General features: G+C 37.1%; 1 protein-coding gene across 1 annotated transcript in view; it reads right to left on the bottom strand.

The window, feature by feature from the left end:
- LOC140246797 (seizure protein 6 homolog) overlaps positions 1–13,982 on the bottom strand; it is a 29,355-nt gene extending 15,373 nt beyond the window's left edge. Inside the window, exons 1-5 of the mRNA XM_072326128.1 lie at positions 13,937–13,982; positions 12,819–12,896; positions 5,195–5,473; positions 4,723–4,932; positions 3,599–3,814 (exon numbers count right to left, since the gene is read on the bottom strand). Of these exons, the coding sequence (XP_072182229.1) occupies positions 3,599–3,814; positions 4,723–4,932; positions 5,195–5,473; positions 12,819–12,896; positions 13,937–13,982 (829 nt within the window). The remainder of the gene's footprint in view (positions 1–3,598; positions 3,815–4,722; positions 4,933–5,194; positions 5,474–12,818; positions 12,897–13,936) is intronic.
- Between the last annotated feature and the right edge of the window lie 3,630 nt (positions 13,983–17,612).

Below are 17,612 nucleotides of genomic sequence, written 5' to 3'. Positions count from 1 at the left end.
TTAGCAACAATCTTGCCAACGCTATATGTTCAAGGTAGCCTTCTGTGGCAGGCATAGGCTAAGGAAGTCTACCCTCCTTAACTGGTGCTCAATCACTCTCCCTCCTTACGCTGGAAGGAAAGGATGGCAAGTGTCCCCAGTGCCGTCTACGCATACCCTGATCTTGGCTTCCAATCATGATAACCTGATAACCTCACATGGGGGCATTTTATGAAGGGTTTGTCTGACAGATTTGTTGTAAGCCAATCAGATGCAATGGTTTTTAGGCTTGTAACAGTTTGTCATATATATATATATATATATATATATATATATATATATATAGAAGGTAACCGCCGGTAGCAGACAAGGCACCAAAACACAGGTACGCCTATATATACAAACGCTTCATGAAATGCCTCCCCCTCCCCCCCCCCCCCCCCCCCGAGGAACTTGCCATCAATGTGTCTGAAATTCCAAAAGCCAATCTAGATCTCCCCTCCCCCCCCCCCCCTCTCCCCATCACTGACAGCTTTGACCCCATAACCGGATCAGATGCTGATCTGAGGCCATGGACCATCAAAGTTACCTACAATACTGTCTCTGGCATGGCAACAAAGCCAGACAGCTTCAACGGGCTTTCACCCTGGTCCTATGGCAAATAACCTCCCTCTGACCCTTGAGGAAGTGATGGAAGTGCTGAACATCATCAGATGTGATTGCAATTATAAGGCAATTGCAGGACTGATAAGATACTAAGTATGCATCTTTAGCCCTAGAATCCTGTAAATTTGGGGCTGATGTCGCCTGCTGCCAAACATCAAATTAAAGAGATCTTTGAAGACAATAAAAAAAGAACAGTTTTGGTTTTAAGACGAGAATAAATGACCTCATGATGTCAAAGTATATAATAATAAACATATGGTAAGTGTGACAGAACTGAAAGAGGTACCTCACATTTGTCCTTGGTTTTGAATAGTTTGAAAGGTATTGCGTTTGGACAGTTTTGTTTATACCTTCACCAGTGTTTGTTGTTTTGATTCAAGAAGAACATCAAGGCGGTACTCTTAAATTATATCATATAAAAGCGATGGAAGTAACGATCCATTTCAAACTCACCACAGGACCCCCCCCCCATTCCTTGCACCTTTTCTGTACCCTATTAATAATGGTTTCAGTGAAATACATGTTAGAAGCCTTGCTTTCTAGCTTCCCCTCCATTTTCAGCATTATTTGATAAATACCATGTATCTAGTTTGTCAATATTGTGTGAGTATTACATTTTTATATGCAACCTGCATGCAGAACAGGATGGTATATTGATGTGTTTTTTTTTTGCGTGATGTGTAATGCACTTAATATATTCTTTGACGAAACAAAATAAAAGATAAGAAATTGTGTTAAACATCGTAAGGGTTACCATTCATAATTCCTAGTAATAATCCTAATTTATGTGGTAAATAAGGACTTTTGCATCACTAAAGAATAACTTTTTGTTAAGAACATCCTTCAGGTATATGATCAGCACTAGATCTTAATAAACAATGTAGCTGGATGTCTGAAATAAAGAAACACCCAGCAAATTGGCTTTCTATTTCCACATATATTTTTGCCATTCATATTGTACAGAATAAGAGTGACGACCATTTTGAAGAATAAAAATACATGTAGGCCCTATATATTGTAAGTGGCACCCAATATATTTGCGTTGCACACGCAACACTTTATAACAGCGTAGGTATTTGACTGGAAAAACAGTAAATTTGTTCGATATTTCCATGCATTCTTTTACCATTCATATTGTACATGATCATAGGAATGGCGGCCATTTTGAATTAAAAATGAGCTTTAAATACCAAATAAACCTATATGAAATGAAAATTCTCTCGCAAATACAGATGGAGGAACTCTAGGAAAGGAAATGTACAAAGATTGGCGGAATAATTGGTAATAGAATGCGCCTTATTCTGATTATCACGGCCAAATTAGCATATTTGGCGGCCATTTTGGATTTTTGCATTTTGCCGAAAATGCTCAAGGTTACGCGAGTAGCATCAAACGGATTCGGAATCAGCACCGTCGAATTGAACAGGAAACCATAAAAAAACATTGTATATTATAAAAAAACAAGGTTAGATGCCTTCTAGCCTGGACTATAAATACTTTACCCTGTATCTTGGTGACTACGTGTCCTTTCTTTCTCTCTTATTTTGCACACGTGAAGATGATGTTGGAAAAAAAAAATAACAAACTTATTTTTTCTCAGATGTCATGTTCGTTGTGCAAGTGGGGTTAAAGGTCAAACATCTGTAACCCCGTTGGGATAAACGGTATTACACCCATATTTTGCACACATATAAACCTGGATTCATGGAACATACGTTTAGTATAACGACTATCTGGACAGACACCAATTTGAATGTGAAGAGTAGGTTCAAAGTTCGAAAAGTTTGTCTTTTCTATCTTCGTTAGTATGATTATGTCCTAACCGGACCATATTTTGCACATATAGAGACTGTCTTACCTACATAATTTCACAAAATAAAAACTTTTTGCTCAGACGCCAACTGGACTGTGCAAGGTAGGGTCAAGGGTCAAAACCACTTTGTCTTGTATCTTGGTAATCATGTCCTACATGTAATATCACTCCCATATTTTGCTCACATTTAGCCCATCTCACATGGATCGTTTCGAGAATTAGACAAATTTTTAATCAGACGTCATTCTGGCTGTGTAGAGTAAGGTCAATGGTCAAAAATATCTCGTCATGTATTTTGGTAAAACTATTTCCCATTGCCCCATATTTTACAATAATAGACCATGTCAAGAGGATCATTTCATAACATAACGAATTTCTCCTCAGGTGTCATCTTGGATGCGCAATTTAGGTTCAAAATATTAATGTACCATTTTTTTTTATCTTTTTTAGTATATGCCCTGTCAAATCTTAAATTCGGTACCTAAGATGACAGGGTCGTTTCCCTTTTCTGGATGAGAATCTCAATATCAAAAAGCCATTTGTCCCTAATCACAAATGGGCCGGATCGAGTCATGTGCATAGGGATCAGGACTCATAACATATAATATTTCCGAATAAATCGGATCACCTAATTTTGTCAGTCTTCACATGTTTTTTTTTTTCTATCAGAGTAGTGAGGCGTGCTAGTTTTTTTTTTTTTTTTTTTTTTTTAATCTAGGTAAAATGGCATTCCAATTTCATAGTAAAGCAAGGTTTGTCAGCTGATGTCATTTGGAGAATTATGGTTTCTATTTGAAAGTTCTTATTTTTAGTGGGCGTATACATGGAGTCAGAAGAAAACTGATGGAAAAGATGCCAAAGAATATACTGTGACAGGTATGCATACTATTTATTAACCTGGTGAAGAAGTGATGTTCACGTATCATTCATAGAAACAAGTCAGCATGCATTTGCAATGCATTCAATGCCACATTAGCTTTCTTAATTTGCAGTGACCTATAATTCCACATTTCGAGGTGCAAAAAAAAGAAGAGTTTTCCTTGTCCTTCTTTTCAATGATGTGCTTACAGTTGGATTTGCCGTGCATTCTATTTATTTGTATCAATCTTTCGTCTTATTTGAAAAGAAGAAACAAATTACCCTCTGATATGTTCTGGGAAGTCAAACAAGTTGGAAAGGATGCATTCCAGGCAAGTGAATTGTTGTCCGAAAGTCGTATACATCTCACTGTAGCACTGCCGTTGATGACGTAATTATCATTGCAAGCGAGAGTTATTGAAGATCCCAGTGATGAGTCGGTCGAGTTCCACTCTCCATTAGATTGGTTAGGCGGATGCTTGCAAAACATTCCAGACGCTTCAGTGTATGACCATATGTCGCAATAGATGAATAAAAGAAAACGACAGCATAAGTTACTAACATTGATTACCGATGCGACCCCCTTTCGAAGGAAATAGTAACAGAAGGCACAGAGTAATTGTTTTCGTCTATTGAACATTTTCTGTCATATTCATCAAACAAATGTTTGTTTCTTTCGTTGTGTCGTTTTCAAACAGAGAAGATAGTTGAATAGGCAATAATTATTCGAATGTAAGAGGATCCGACTGACTATTTCACCTGGTTATCACCCTGTTCTCTGCGATGATGTAGGTCTACTTTAGTAGGACAACTTCACGGGGAAATTCATTTTCATGCTTGCAAGGATTTTATTATTTTTTTTTTTAGTTTGAATTTTTTGTTTTTTTTAAAGAAACGATCAGGACCTTGACAACATTTAGGTACAGCAATGTATTGATCTTTTTCTTTTCTTTTTTTTTTGTTTCATTTCCATCCGAGAAGATGGCTGGGTAGCCCATATTCAGCAGCAATATCTGGTCTTCAATGTATATGGAGTCCAGTTGGATGTAAAGCGGGACCACTTCACCGGGTCAAACGTCCTGCTATTGACGATGCATGAATGGATCTTTTACGTGCATAGGCCTATACATACAGGACCTCCATTTCCATGTCCTGTCCGAGGGATAGAGTTTCTTGCCTCTTGCTGTGTAGAGGGGATGGTATGATTTCACACAGCATTGATCAGTGGGAACCCGGGAATGCAACGGGACCCCGCGGGGTCCTCTGAATCTGGAGGCAGATACGCTACCGAGCAGACTGAGCTAACTCACTGCCTCAGTATGAGGGGTGAGAGCATTGCGAAAAGAGTAGAGTAACATTTTTTTTTTTTTTTTCGGAGGGGGGGGGGAGTCTACGGTAATGCTTACTTTCGACCTGTTCGCAAGATGGGAGCGACGAATTCCAAGTCGGGAAGTAAGCTGACCGTCCAGGTAATCCCGCACACTGAAGAGTGGCGCTGCCATTGAGGACGAATCCTTTATCACATGTGAGGGTTACTATAGAACCAAACCAGGTGCTGTTGGAATCCCATGTGCCATTTCGGACAATACCAATTTGGTTGCAAAATCCGTAGGATACTATATACAATCAGCAATGAATAAGCAGTAAAGGCTTGATGTAAAAAAAAAAATGAAAATCTAAGCAAACTATTCATAATGCACACACGAACTCCGTATTCGTGAATGCAGAATCATAAGACATGAGAAAAAACATGAACAAATTAGTGATTTACGCATAACAATTGCAATCAACACAGTGAGCCACATCGACACAATTTTTGTTGAGAAGAATATTGTAAATAGTAAAGTGAATAAACAGTATGGATTCTAAACAGCTCACCTCTATAGGCATAAAATACATCGGACCTGAATATCAGTTGGCTCGGACATGACCATTCACGAAGATAAGTTTTAGGAGAGGATAAGTTAACAAATGTCTCTGATGGGACGCACAAGCATGCCCTTTGGTGTATGACAGCAACGCCCCTTCCTTGTCTTTGTTCCCTACACATGGAGGCGCACTCCATGTCGGTCCTCCCGACATGTCTGGGGAAACTTTGAAGTTGATTACTGACCTGTGTGCTTTGTAATCTCGTAAAGCATCCGAGATACCCAGGCACTGCATAAGCGGAGAAACACACAGACAGAAACCAAACTTACATGAAGAAAGTGAAAATACCACCCCTATTGACAGAACCTATTGACATTCTAATAGCGGCCCCTTGTGGTTCTCCTCTGGTGACTAGTAACGCATCAACAGTCAGCAGAATCTATCTACCAGGCACATTAAATATTGTGCCATGAGAAAATGAAAAATCAACTCGTGATTACTGCATGTTTTTTTTTTTATATATATAATTCATTTAAATCAATCTTATCCATCCCGCCGTTCATCTGAGTATCATCTTCAAAACCCGAAAATTGTTTTAGCACAAAAATTGTTCAAACAGCATGACTCTGATGTTTGGAACTGTTTAACCGATAACCTTAGAGAATGTACATCTATTCATTTATTTAAAAGACAGCTCAAAGATATGAAGTGAACTCAACATGTGTCCAAATATTAGAACATGTAGTTATTGTTCTACTTTTTTTTTCACTTTTATAGTTAAAGTAAGGGCTCCGAACTGAACATACACAACATACACGAGCATTAACACATATTCACAATTCATTTCACCGCAGTCATTTCACATTTGCACAATGCACCGCTGCACTTTGTTTTCTCCTCAGTATCCCCCCCCCCGATCAGTAAGTGGTGACCTGAATGTTATATTCTATGTCGTATTGTTTAGACAATCATTTAGAGGTCATTGTCTTCGTAAAGCCTTTGCTTATGGTGATGGACTCCTGTATTTCTGTTCATCTAGAGTTGTTTAATTTGTCTTTGAGAGACAGATACACGGGATCCTGTTTTTGCATAAAAATATGCATAAAATAATATGTGTGTTGTTTTCATTTTGAAGAGGCAATTAACCATACATTTCCCCAGTCTTTATTTTTTTCATTCCACAGGATTTATCTATTGTTTTCCTTCTTCACAACCACTTTTTTTTCTATTTTCTTCTTGTTTAATATGTCTTTCTTTCTTTCCATGTGATTTCTCTGTTTTTCCTTTTCTTTTTTCTCTCTCATGGGCTTTTTGTCATAATTTCGTTGGTTTTTCTTCTTTTGTATTTTATTGATATTTTTCTTTGTGTGAATTTTGCTAAAAACACATTTTTTATGTCGGCCAAAGTTATTGGAATTTTCTTGAATCATGATAACGAAAAAAAAAAAAAAAAAAAAACACGCCCCATCCACATATTCGTTACAGAGGAGACTGAAGTCCTTTTCATTGCAATCGTATGACTCTACAATACTGAACTAGCCATTTGGCCTTCTTTCGAACATACTGACCTACTCACTTTGTCTCCTTCGAAGAATTAACTGTATTTTTATTATATTTGTTGTCATCTATGTTATTTGAATTTCTGTATGTTACTCCTGTTCATATACGTCCCTCTATTTCCTTGTCTTTTTTTCAGGCGTTACAATATTATTTTTTCCCTCCACAACTATCATCTGTTTCTCTTGACATGCTTCTGCCGAAGATCGCTGTCTCCGTTATACGTTTTGGTTTGTTATTTTGTCTTTTGTTTGTTAGTCTTGTCCATTCTGTTTTTTCCCGTACAGCCTTTTCTTCAGTAGTTGTTTTGTTGTCTAGTCTTGTTTCATGTTTGTTCGCGTCTATAAAAGTGTTTTTATCTGTTAATCAAATTTTCAGTTGGCTTCCAGACTTCGTCATCTTTGTTTGTTTGTTTGTTTGTTTGTTTGTTTTTTTATTTACATTGCTACAACTATCTTTCCATCGATATTCCTTTCCAGGGGCCAACATTTTACAAGCACTGTCTGTTTATGGGGTTCCTTCCATTTTTCGCACTTTAAGCAAGGATATACATGTACCTCACTTCGACCACTTTTGTTTCTTTTTTTTTTATATAATGCATAATTACTATAAGGTCCTAAATTATTGTACGGTCTTTTTATTTCACTATGCTCCGTTTACCTTATTCTCTGTTATCAAAGAAAGTGAATATAAATGTTTTGTCGGAAAATAAACCAAACTTTGAATTGAAAATTCTCCTTTCACATGTCTCAAAAATACTTTCTAGTCAATATCTCTTTCTCTTTATTTAACTTGATTTCTTCACTGGAACTTCGAACGTAAAAGGAGGAAAACAGTATCTTAATGCGTAATATTTTCTTAACTATTTCATACGAAATACATGTTTGGTAAGAACTTTGTGACATTGTAAACTAAAATGTGATTTCAAAATAATAGATATGAATCTATCATGCGAAGCTTCAAACACTACTTTCCCACTCTGTATGCTATATACATTTTACATGTATAGAATAGCCCAGCAAGAGTAATGCACTGTAAATAGGGGTGTCAAAATACAGACAGTACAGTAGGCTACGACTGAGTATGATGTGGACCCATGAATTTCATGTCATAGAATTTACATTTTCCAACGTAACTGCGCTATCGGATTAAAGCATCACATACTTATTCGCTGTGAAGGCAGATAATGCATAATTTATACCCGCAAACTGGTTGTACTTGAAAATCTTGGGCACAAATTATGGATTAAATTCAATCAATGTATCATACTCCACACACAATAGCACCAACGCAGAGTAACTAACAGTAACTGCAGTGCATGGGACTACTCGTAAAGACTTTTTAATCTAATTTATCCGTCGTTTCAACTTTGCTCTTGTCAAATCCTTGTTATCCTTGTCCTTTTTGGGGGGACGGTTTGTTAAATCAATGAGGTGAAACTGAACTGATTTTTTTATTTATTTTTTTAACACTTTCTAGTTGGAAATTTAGCTGTAGGTTAGCATCAGTGGAAATAGGTCCTACAAATGAGTACATAGATACCAAAAAGTGAATTTGATGAACAATGGATGTAAAACATTTTGCAACTGAGCTCTTCACAAATAGATATGTAGAAATACATGATCGCTGTTTTTGTAAAATGGTTCGAAAAATAACTGGAATGGTACAGTTTTTCAGCGTACAGCGCTCAGCGGCCCCGTTCATCCGTCACTTCGCCGATTTTTTGTTTTGTTTTATTTCTGTACCATGTTATCAGCTTGTTTTCTCCTTTCTATCGTCCTCGTCACAGCTATTTTCTCGTCTGCATGAAAGTGCTGGGATTTGTTAGTTGTTGTTGTTGTTGTTTTGTTGTTTTTTGGCAAGCTACGTTTATCTTCTTACTTTATGTAATATAGTTTTGAAATACCACTTTTTGTGTTAAAAAGAAGAGAAGGTAAATCAAATTAACCATAATTGTTTTACTATTTCGAATGAACGCATCCTACAAGCACTGCTTATTCTATAAGCTTTCCTCCCCATCTCCAGCATTCTCGTATATTCGGAATTATGTTTCTTTTCACCTTCGTTATTAACTGGTATACTTTGTATTAACAAGTTACACTTATTATAGGCCTAGTTTGCAATTTCTTTATATGCACATATTACATTGTGTTAAGAAAACAATCGTATTTACATGCAATCTAAAAATTACATCTCATTGTATCTACACACTGATCTGTAGTCAAAGATGATGCAAAAAAAGGCGATATCTGTGTTTGACATTTAACCCCAATTAGAATAATGCTCATCCTTGTTTTCGAACACTCGTCAATCCTCAGTTTCATTTCTTTCTGTTTTTTTGAAAATCAATTTTGATAAAGTATGCTTATATTGATCGACGGAATTAAAAAGGAAATGTATCAAACAGTGGAGGCATTATGCCGATCACTGCAACTACATGTGGGAAACAACTTCACATTTCTTGCAACAACAATATTATATCTCTACTTTCTCTGAAGCCACAACATCACACGTGAGAACACTGCCCCCCCCCCCCCCAAGGAAAAACGCAGTATCTAACATTTTTGGCGATTTTCACTTTTTTGCATAAATATACTCAGAGGGCAATCCTTCTTCATATGACATATTCAGATTTTTGAAAAAATGTTTAGAAAGCCACTTTTCCGTAACTGCCAAACGCAGTATCTACACTTAACTTGCACTTTCCCCAAGGAAAAACGCAGTATCTACATGATGAATATTTCCCCAAGGAAAAACGCAGTATCTACAAAGCTAGTCTTAATTACCAGACACTGTTATTTATATATGTGAATACTTTGCCGGTTATTCTGTAATTTGAACGTAAATTACTTTCTTTAGATATACTTACTCAATAATAAGACATAATGTTCAAAATATCTAACCGAAACAATACTGATTAGTAAATATTTTGATGAGATCGTGATCCTAATATAAAACACAGTGTGTGATTAAGACTAACCGAGTGCACATTAAACAATACAACACAACACTGACAGCTTGCAGCTAGCTGCGCTGATGCTGTGCAGCAGTACAGTCAGCACAGGGCCCGGCTAGTCAGCATACAGTGGGAGTGTGTACTTGGAATAAAACAAAATGTTGTCGTGGGGAAAATTACTCGTGAGCCTATAGCCCTCAAGAAAAATTTATCTGCAGATAATGAGTAAGTTATTCAAAACTATTTCAATATTGAGAGAATAAAGCTGATTGTTTGTCACACGAAGCGAAGTAAACACAAATGCATGTTTGTCACACGAAGCGAGGTAAACACAAATGCATACATTTGTGTTTACTTCGCTTCGTGTGATAAACGATCAGCTTTATTCTTTCATATTCTACCTCAATGATGAACATTATCCGTACTATTTCAATATTAACTTGTTGTGAAGTAACTTTGTTATGCCTAGACCCTTGTCAAAATTCCTCAGGCTCCGAATCCGAAAGTTTCGTCGAAAGGCAATAGGCCTAGATCTATTTGTGTTGTATCGGATAAACGTCAGGTTATGTAACATGTTACACCCTCCCTAAGTCTAAGCAGGCCTAGGCCTATTTTAGACTTGTCTAGACAGTAACGTTTGAGTCTTGCGTCTCTTTTCTAATGTTAGACTTAACGTTAATCAGAACTTTCAGGGTCCGTATTCCGAAAGCCTAAAGAAAGATCTAGTGTAGGACTTGAATAGGCCTACTCTAGGGCAGGCCTGTAGTAAGAAGTCTAAAACTTAACCACTTTTTAGAATCCTAGACCTTAGTCTAGTGAAGTGTCAATGTTCAATTATCTACTCCATACCATACTGTCTTAAAATTACATAGTTGACAATAGATTAGGGTCCATGTGAAAAATAGGTACCCACGGTAAATGGACAAAATAGAGACAGTTAAGAATAAGTTGTATTTTAATTCTTATGGGATCTAGACAGTGTCTAGACCCTAGTGAGACTGGGTTGCGTAAAATGCATGCATGATCCCATGCTGCATGCTACATAACTTACAACTAAAAAAAAGTTACATTACAAATTTACATGACGTTAAACTTAGGTTCAATCCAGAAGGAATAGGCCTAGAGAGCGGATGTCACTTCATTCTAGACCGGTTCTAGATGTATTTTTTTTTTCTAATCAAAGAGTCCTGGCTCGTGTAGGGCTTAAACCTTCTGCAGTTCTAACGTTAGGCTATTTTTGTGTTTTTCTGTGAGCATCGTGCATGTATAGCCTGAGGCAGTAGACTCGTGTAGCCTGCTACGTAGCCAGCCTAGAATAAACGATATAAAAACTAGACCTAGTCTAGATCGATCTAGGTTCAGACATCCGATTTAGATTTATTTTGGTCTAGACAGACTGTAACCTAGACTGTACAGATCTAGATCTAGTATTCTAGATGCTAGTTAGCGGCTAGGCCATGTAGCATCACATTACAGCCCTGGCAAGCTTCATATTAAACACGTATCGACGTAACGTTAGGCCTACAGCAAGATCGGTCTGGGATACACTTTTAAGCAAAACGTTCCAAGAACGATCTGTTATTTAATAATCTTATGAAGCCTGTTCTGTAATTAGGGCATAAATGGGGGTGGGGGTGGAGGATGCATCCCTCAGGGCCCCAGGAACAATGATGTATACATGCATACATAATTATGGCAGAAGATTAATCCTAGTCATTCCGCTGTAGATACTGCGTTTTTCCTTGGGGAAATTCGTTCCGTTGTAGATACTGCGTTTTTCCTTGGGGAAATCAGTCAATTGCGTGGGGTTTCCCCAAAGTATCTACATTTTCATCAATAACTGAAAAACAAAACAAAAACACAAAATGATATTTTCCAGGAAAATTGGTAGCTAGATAGACTAAAATTCCACAATGAAGGAATTTTTCAAAAGAGCATATTTTCCAGGGGCTTTGGCAAAAATATAAAATGGTGAATATCTCGGTTGTTTAGAAATGGAGCTGGATGTAGATACTGCGTTTTTCCTTGGGGGGGGGGGGGAACAGGAACATATTAGAAATGTAATGTGCATAGCATAAAAATAGTTTGCAGACACTTAATAATCGTTCCAAGTCATTGAGTGTGGTATTAGATGAGAGTAACTTTCTTATACTTTGCCTAAATCGTTTAAAGTGTCTACTCATTCATACTGAACAACACATCCAAGAGTGGCTGGTCCGTGAATAATGTGTTGGTGATGGAACGTGACCCTGCACCAAAAAACAAACAAAAAGTCGCCAGACATGAATTTTTAGTTAAGACCATATTCTAAAAGAGCACACTTTAAACGTTAAAATGATGTATAACTCAAATAAAAGGCACTCTTCTTACCTATCTAAATATTGGGAAGAACGCACAAACTCAGGAAAAGTGTGAACTAAGAAAAGAGGCTCTGAAGTACAGTGTCTATTCAAGCGCTTAATATTTACCAAATCGTGCTGGCTGTGCAATGAATGGGACAAAAAAACAGGAAGTAAACCACCAGAGTAACAACAATGAAAGGACTATTAGATTAAAGTGAAATTAAACATGCCTTATTAATACATTCTTTCCATAATTAATGCCAACTTTCAAAGCAGTAGCATTATCCTTTCAAAGCTTATTAGAGTTGAAAGAGAAGAGTATGTACAAGGTTTTGCAGAAATGAAAAGGAGACTCTAAAGACACACCTAATCACGCTATTCTACCAAAAATGTTCGAGATAATCTGCTAAAAAAAAAACACACACTTTCCTGCCCGTTTTATGATCCCAAATTTTAGCATAATGTAAGAGAAGACTTGCTCTTTCAGAAAATACAAAAAAAGTCTAGATTGGCTAGGTTGACCCATTTCGCTTATTTTCAGTCCTCACGCAAAGTCAGTGTGTGCGACTTTTTGTTCGTTTTGTGATGCACGGTCACAAATTATATACTATATTATCTATATAAGGTGGCTTAAGTACAAGGCTGCAGGATGTGTTCATAACTTCTTGCGCATTCCAGTCTTACAAGATATCGGAAGTAATAAGATGTTGGGTTTTGTTTTGTTTTTTTCTGCACAGGTGATGAATATAATATGATCATTTCAACTCCATCTTCTTACCTCGGCACTTTAGCTTCACTGCTGTCTCGGAAAGGCATTCTGTACTTGTCAACGAACAGTTCAAGATACTTCGCGAATCTGTGTGTTTCAGGGGGGAAAAGCGTAAATACTGTAGTTTCGCCCCTTAAAGCATATTTTGAACCCATAAAACCATAATGGATGAGGGGTTTCTGTTTTGTATGATAGTGAGATATAGACATGGATGATGTGGAATCTAAGACTTGCTTGATAATTGTGCTCTAGTGATTAGAGGAAGGATGGTGACAATTGCCTTAAAAATATGCATAATTCGTTATGCATCATCTTTGAGCATAATTTCCCATTTGCAACTTTAAAGCAATGGCAAAGTAGCCGTCAATTCAATGAATGAGTACCTTGGGAAAATAGACCTCATGAAGAATCATGGTTAAGTATTTCATAAATAATGACCTCACAGCTGACGATCTGACTGAGAAGAGGAAGTGGTTCGTATAAGCATGGAGGTGAGTCGTTCAGGAGCTCTACCAGAACGATGTGAAGCTTCGCTTCTTTGCTGGGAAATAGAACAACCGAATCAGAGTTCCACACAGCTACCTCTCCTCCAGTTAGATATTTTCGTTATGTAGCTTGTATGTACTATCCTGCTTCTTAGTATCTCTCGTTTGATGCATTATGTATTAGCCAAGTTCTTTACGTTTATTTATCTCTTTCTTCGATCATCCACCTCTACGCCTTTCTTTCTTTTTCGACCCCTAATTTAAGCCACTAAACAATGTAAATATTCACGTGTAATCTTATTAACATCTATGTTGTTTATAATGTGTAATTAGAGTATTTCCAAAGATGCAATTATTTGACTTTGGGTTAAAAAACAAACAAACAAACCGTTATTTGGGGTATAAAGTTAAATGTACCTTTAAGGACGCCGGAAATAAAAGAAAAGTAAATAAATGAATAAATGAAAAAAAAAATGGACAAAATGCTTTAGGAGGACGGTGACATCAGAAGGCAGTCTACTCTTGACCATCTGGTGCATGTCAACTGAGAAAATAAAGAACTAATATTGAATTTGCAGCTGAACGGAGTAGCAGGCAGCTGAGAATCTCAAATATTGAGGTGACTATGTTGACGATGTATACTTCTGCCCTCGTCCCATACGTTGACACTACTGTTGGCCACTTTCATCACAACATGGACTGGCTTGTACTAGTTGATTAGCCTCTAGGCTCTATACCATTCTATCGCTGCGAATAATTGCATGTGCTCTATTCATGATGTCTAGTTCCAACACACCATCAAGTACCAGACAAACAGCAGCCATTACGTGTTAGGTCATGAAAGACCTGCTGAAGAACCCCTACCCTCACACACACACAAACAAAAATAGTCACTCTCATGGAGACTATCGTCTGTAACGCTGTGAAGAAAAAATGGTAAATGGATGAATAGACTTGAAGTTGTCTAAGGTGAAGTGTTCGACCTACAGAAAAAAAAATAGAAAGGACGGACAAAGAAATATAAGAACTGAACAAGACCAACACACACCGACACAACGAAATATAGGTCTTCAACAACACCATTAACGAAATGGAACATTACTCCCGACGCTCAATTATCTTCAGATTTGGTGTGGAGAAAAAATCCTGAGCAAACGCGGATGAGATTTCGGCTGATTTCATCAGGAATAACGGGATCATTGCTCTTCTACCTACAAGTTCGGGGAAAGTTGTTTAAAGGGTGATAAGAAAGGACCACGACCTTGACAACATTTAGTTTCCGGTACTGCCTTACATTATGGCATCTTTACTTTTCATAATCTATAATCCTGTCTAACTCCATGCTACATATATTGTAATTGTATTTTTTTTTTGTAACCCCTTTTTTTTTCTACTGTTAATCAGAGGTATGTGTGAGTGTCTGCATTGCCTTACAACTATTCCCTCTTCTAGTCAGTTGTGTTTATGTGTTAATTGTAACTCAAAATTTTACACCATGTGTAAACCTGCGTCACTAAACAAACAGAAAGTCGCCAGACATGAAATTTGAGTTGAGAGCATATTCTGAAAGAGCAGACTTTAAGCTTTAAAATGATGTGTAGTTCAAGTGAAATGGACTCTCCTAACCTATCTAAATATTGGAAAGAAAGCACGCACTCTGGAAAAGTGTGAACCGAGGAAAGAGGCGCCGAAGTGTCAGGTCTATCTGTCTATTCAAGCGTTTAATGTTTAACAAACCGTGCCAGCTGTGCGAAGAATCGGGCAAAAACAGGATGTAAACAACTGAGACAACGACAATGAGTGGATTTTTAGATGAAGCTGAAATTGAGCATGCTGTATTGACACATTCTGACAATAATTACTGCCAATTTTCAATAGCTTCATCCCTTCAAAGGTTTTTAGACTTGAAAGTGAAGAGTGTGAAAAGGGTTATCAAGAAATGAAAAGGGGACTCTAAGACATGCCTGATCTCACTACTCTACAAAAAAGAGTGTAGAAAAGTGCTAAAAATGCACTTTCCCATTCATTTTATGGTCCCAAACTTAAGAATAATGAAGAAGAAGGGTAGATCTTTTAGAAAATTTGAAAAGCTCAATATTGACTAGGTGACCCGTTTAACCTTTTTTTGAGTCCTCACGTCGGGTGGTTTTAGAAATCAGCGTTTCGAGAAAAAAACCTACAAAGTTTTCCTTTCGACGCTATCATGACCAAGGGAAAGCGAGACAATTTTCATCGTTTGACAATAGAAGGTACGCTCCTAGCAATCTCCGCGATGTTCATCAAGCTTAGCGTCAGTGGTCTACGCATGACCAATCAGTAACCAGAATGCCACGTACTGACCAATGAGATCACTCCTTTGTTGTTTGGGGCGGAGTCTAGCTGCGGCGCTAAATCCAAATCTTCGGACACATTTCTGTTCCGTTGAAAGTAGGAAAATCATTGCCCAGAAAAAAATGCTCTTTTCTTGCCTTTCCTTTGATCATTAGGCGTCGAAATTTCGGCAGATGATAGAAGATACATTGGAATACAAAATTATGTCAAAAACAGAAATCCGAATGTTTTGACAGATTTTTATGATCTGACTTAAAATTCGATTTTCTCGGCCCACCCGTCAGCGACTTTAGGATCCTTTTGTTGTAGCGGGTCACATTTTTGTTCTTAATTGTCAAGAAATGTATGTGTTTTGTTTAAATTTGAAAGTGTATTATCTTCTAATATTCTAGGTAAATATCTATAAGGCAATAATTTTACCTCATTTTAATCATTGCAATGAAGTATGAGGAAACAAATACAGAGTACACACTAAGAGATTATAATTTAACCCTGCATCACAACACAAACCTAAAGTCGCCGAACAAAGATTTTGAGTTAGTGGCCAGGTTCTGAAAGAGCAGACTCTATGCTTTAAAATGACGTATAGCGCGATGGAAATGGACTCTCCTAACATCTCTAAATATTGGAAATAAAACACACACTCTGGAAAAGTGTGAACCGAGAAAAGGGGCTCTGAAGTACGGGGTCTATTTATGCGCTTAATCTTCACCAAAACGTCCTGGCTGTGCAATGAACGGGTCAAAAAACAAAACAAGAACAAATGTTATAAACCACCGGAGTAACAACAGGTAAGGGATTATCAGATTAAGCTGAAATTGAGCATGGTTCATGAACACATTCTGTCCATGATCAGTGCCAACTTTCAAAACATAGCATTATCCTTCAAAAGTTACTAGAATTGAAAGTGAAGCGTGTGCAAGTTCACCACTCTTTGTGCAATTTTGGGTTCTTCCCATTTTTGATATTGTCAAAGTGAATGTTTTCTTGTTTATGTTTCAATATCATTAAGATATGTTGCTGATTGTGTTCAGTGACATGTTTCAGATAAATTACTCATATCCCATTCAACTCTAAGATTGCAATCCATACGTTTCACTGGTGTCAAGGATGCAAAATTCTATACATAAACGGAGGTAATTGTAGCTCTCAACTGGCATATTTTCCGGACGAATGCAAAATTGCAAAACTTATTCCAATATACAAACAGGTGACTCATTGCTTATTTCGGAATAAAATTATATGTCAATTCTTGCTATAGTCTTTACATAAGGTTTTAGAAAGGCTTGTTTGTACAAGACTTTATTATGTTTTGATACAAAATAGAAGATTGTACCAAGACCAATAACGTTTCAGGAAATGTCATTATACACGTATGTCACTAGCCCAGTTGTAGGACAGAAGGTCGACAACCTTATTTTAATAGCTGAACAAAAATATGTTATCGGTTTGTTCATGAACATAAGCAAGGAAATCAACAAACTTGACTACACTATCCTTATAAGTGACCCTCTATCACAAATCAAACAAAGAGTCTCCAAACATGGGATTTTGGTTAAGGGCATATTCTGTCAATGAATATTGCCAAATTCCACATGTACATAATGTTGTATATTACTTTAATGTAATACTTTTTTTTCGGATCGACGCGCTTAGATATACCAGTATTAAGCGCTATATAAATGTTATTCATTCTCATTAACATTACCCCTTCAAAAGCTATCAGACTTGAAAGTGAAGAGTGTGCAAGGGGATATCAAGGAATGAAAAGGGGCCTCTAAGACTTTACCTGATCTCACTACTCTACAAAAAAAAAAGGATGTAGAAAAATTGTTGGAAAATCACTTGCAGATTCATTTTATTTCACAAACTTACGAATTATGTAGAAGCAGGGTAGCCCTTTCAGATAATATGAAAAACTTAATATTGACTTGGTTGATCCGTTTCACTTTTTTTTTTTCGCTGATTTTCTCAATGTGGATGGCAT

This window comes from Diadema setosum, chromosome 3, assembly GCF_964275005.1.
Source record: "Diadema setosum chromosome 3, eeDiaSeto1, whole genome shotgun sequence".
NCBI lineage: Eukaryota > Metazoa > Echinodermata > Echinoidea > Diadematoida > Diadematidae > Diadema > Diadema setosum.
The sequence above is the reverse complement of the archived record's forward strand: the minus strand, read 5'-3'. Positions and strand labels throughout refer to the sequence as shown.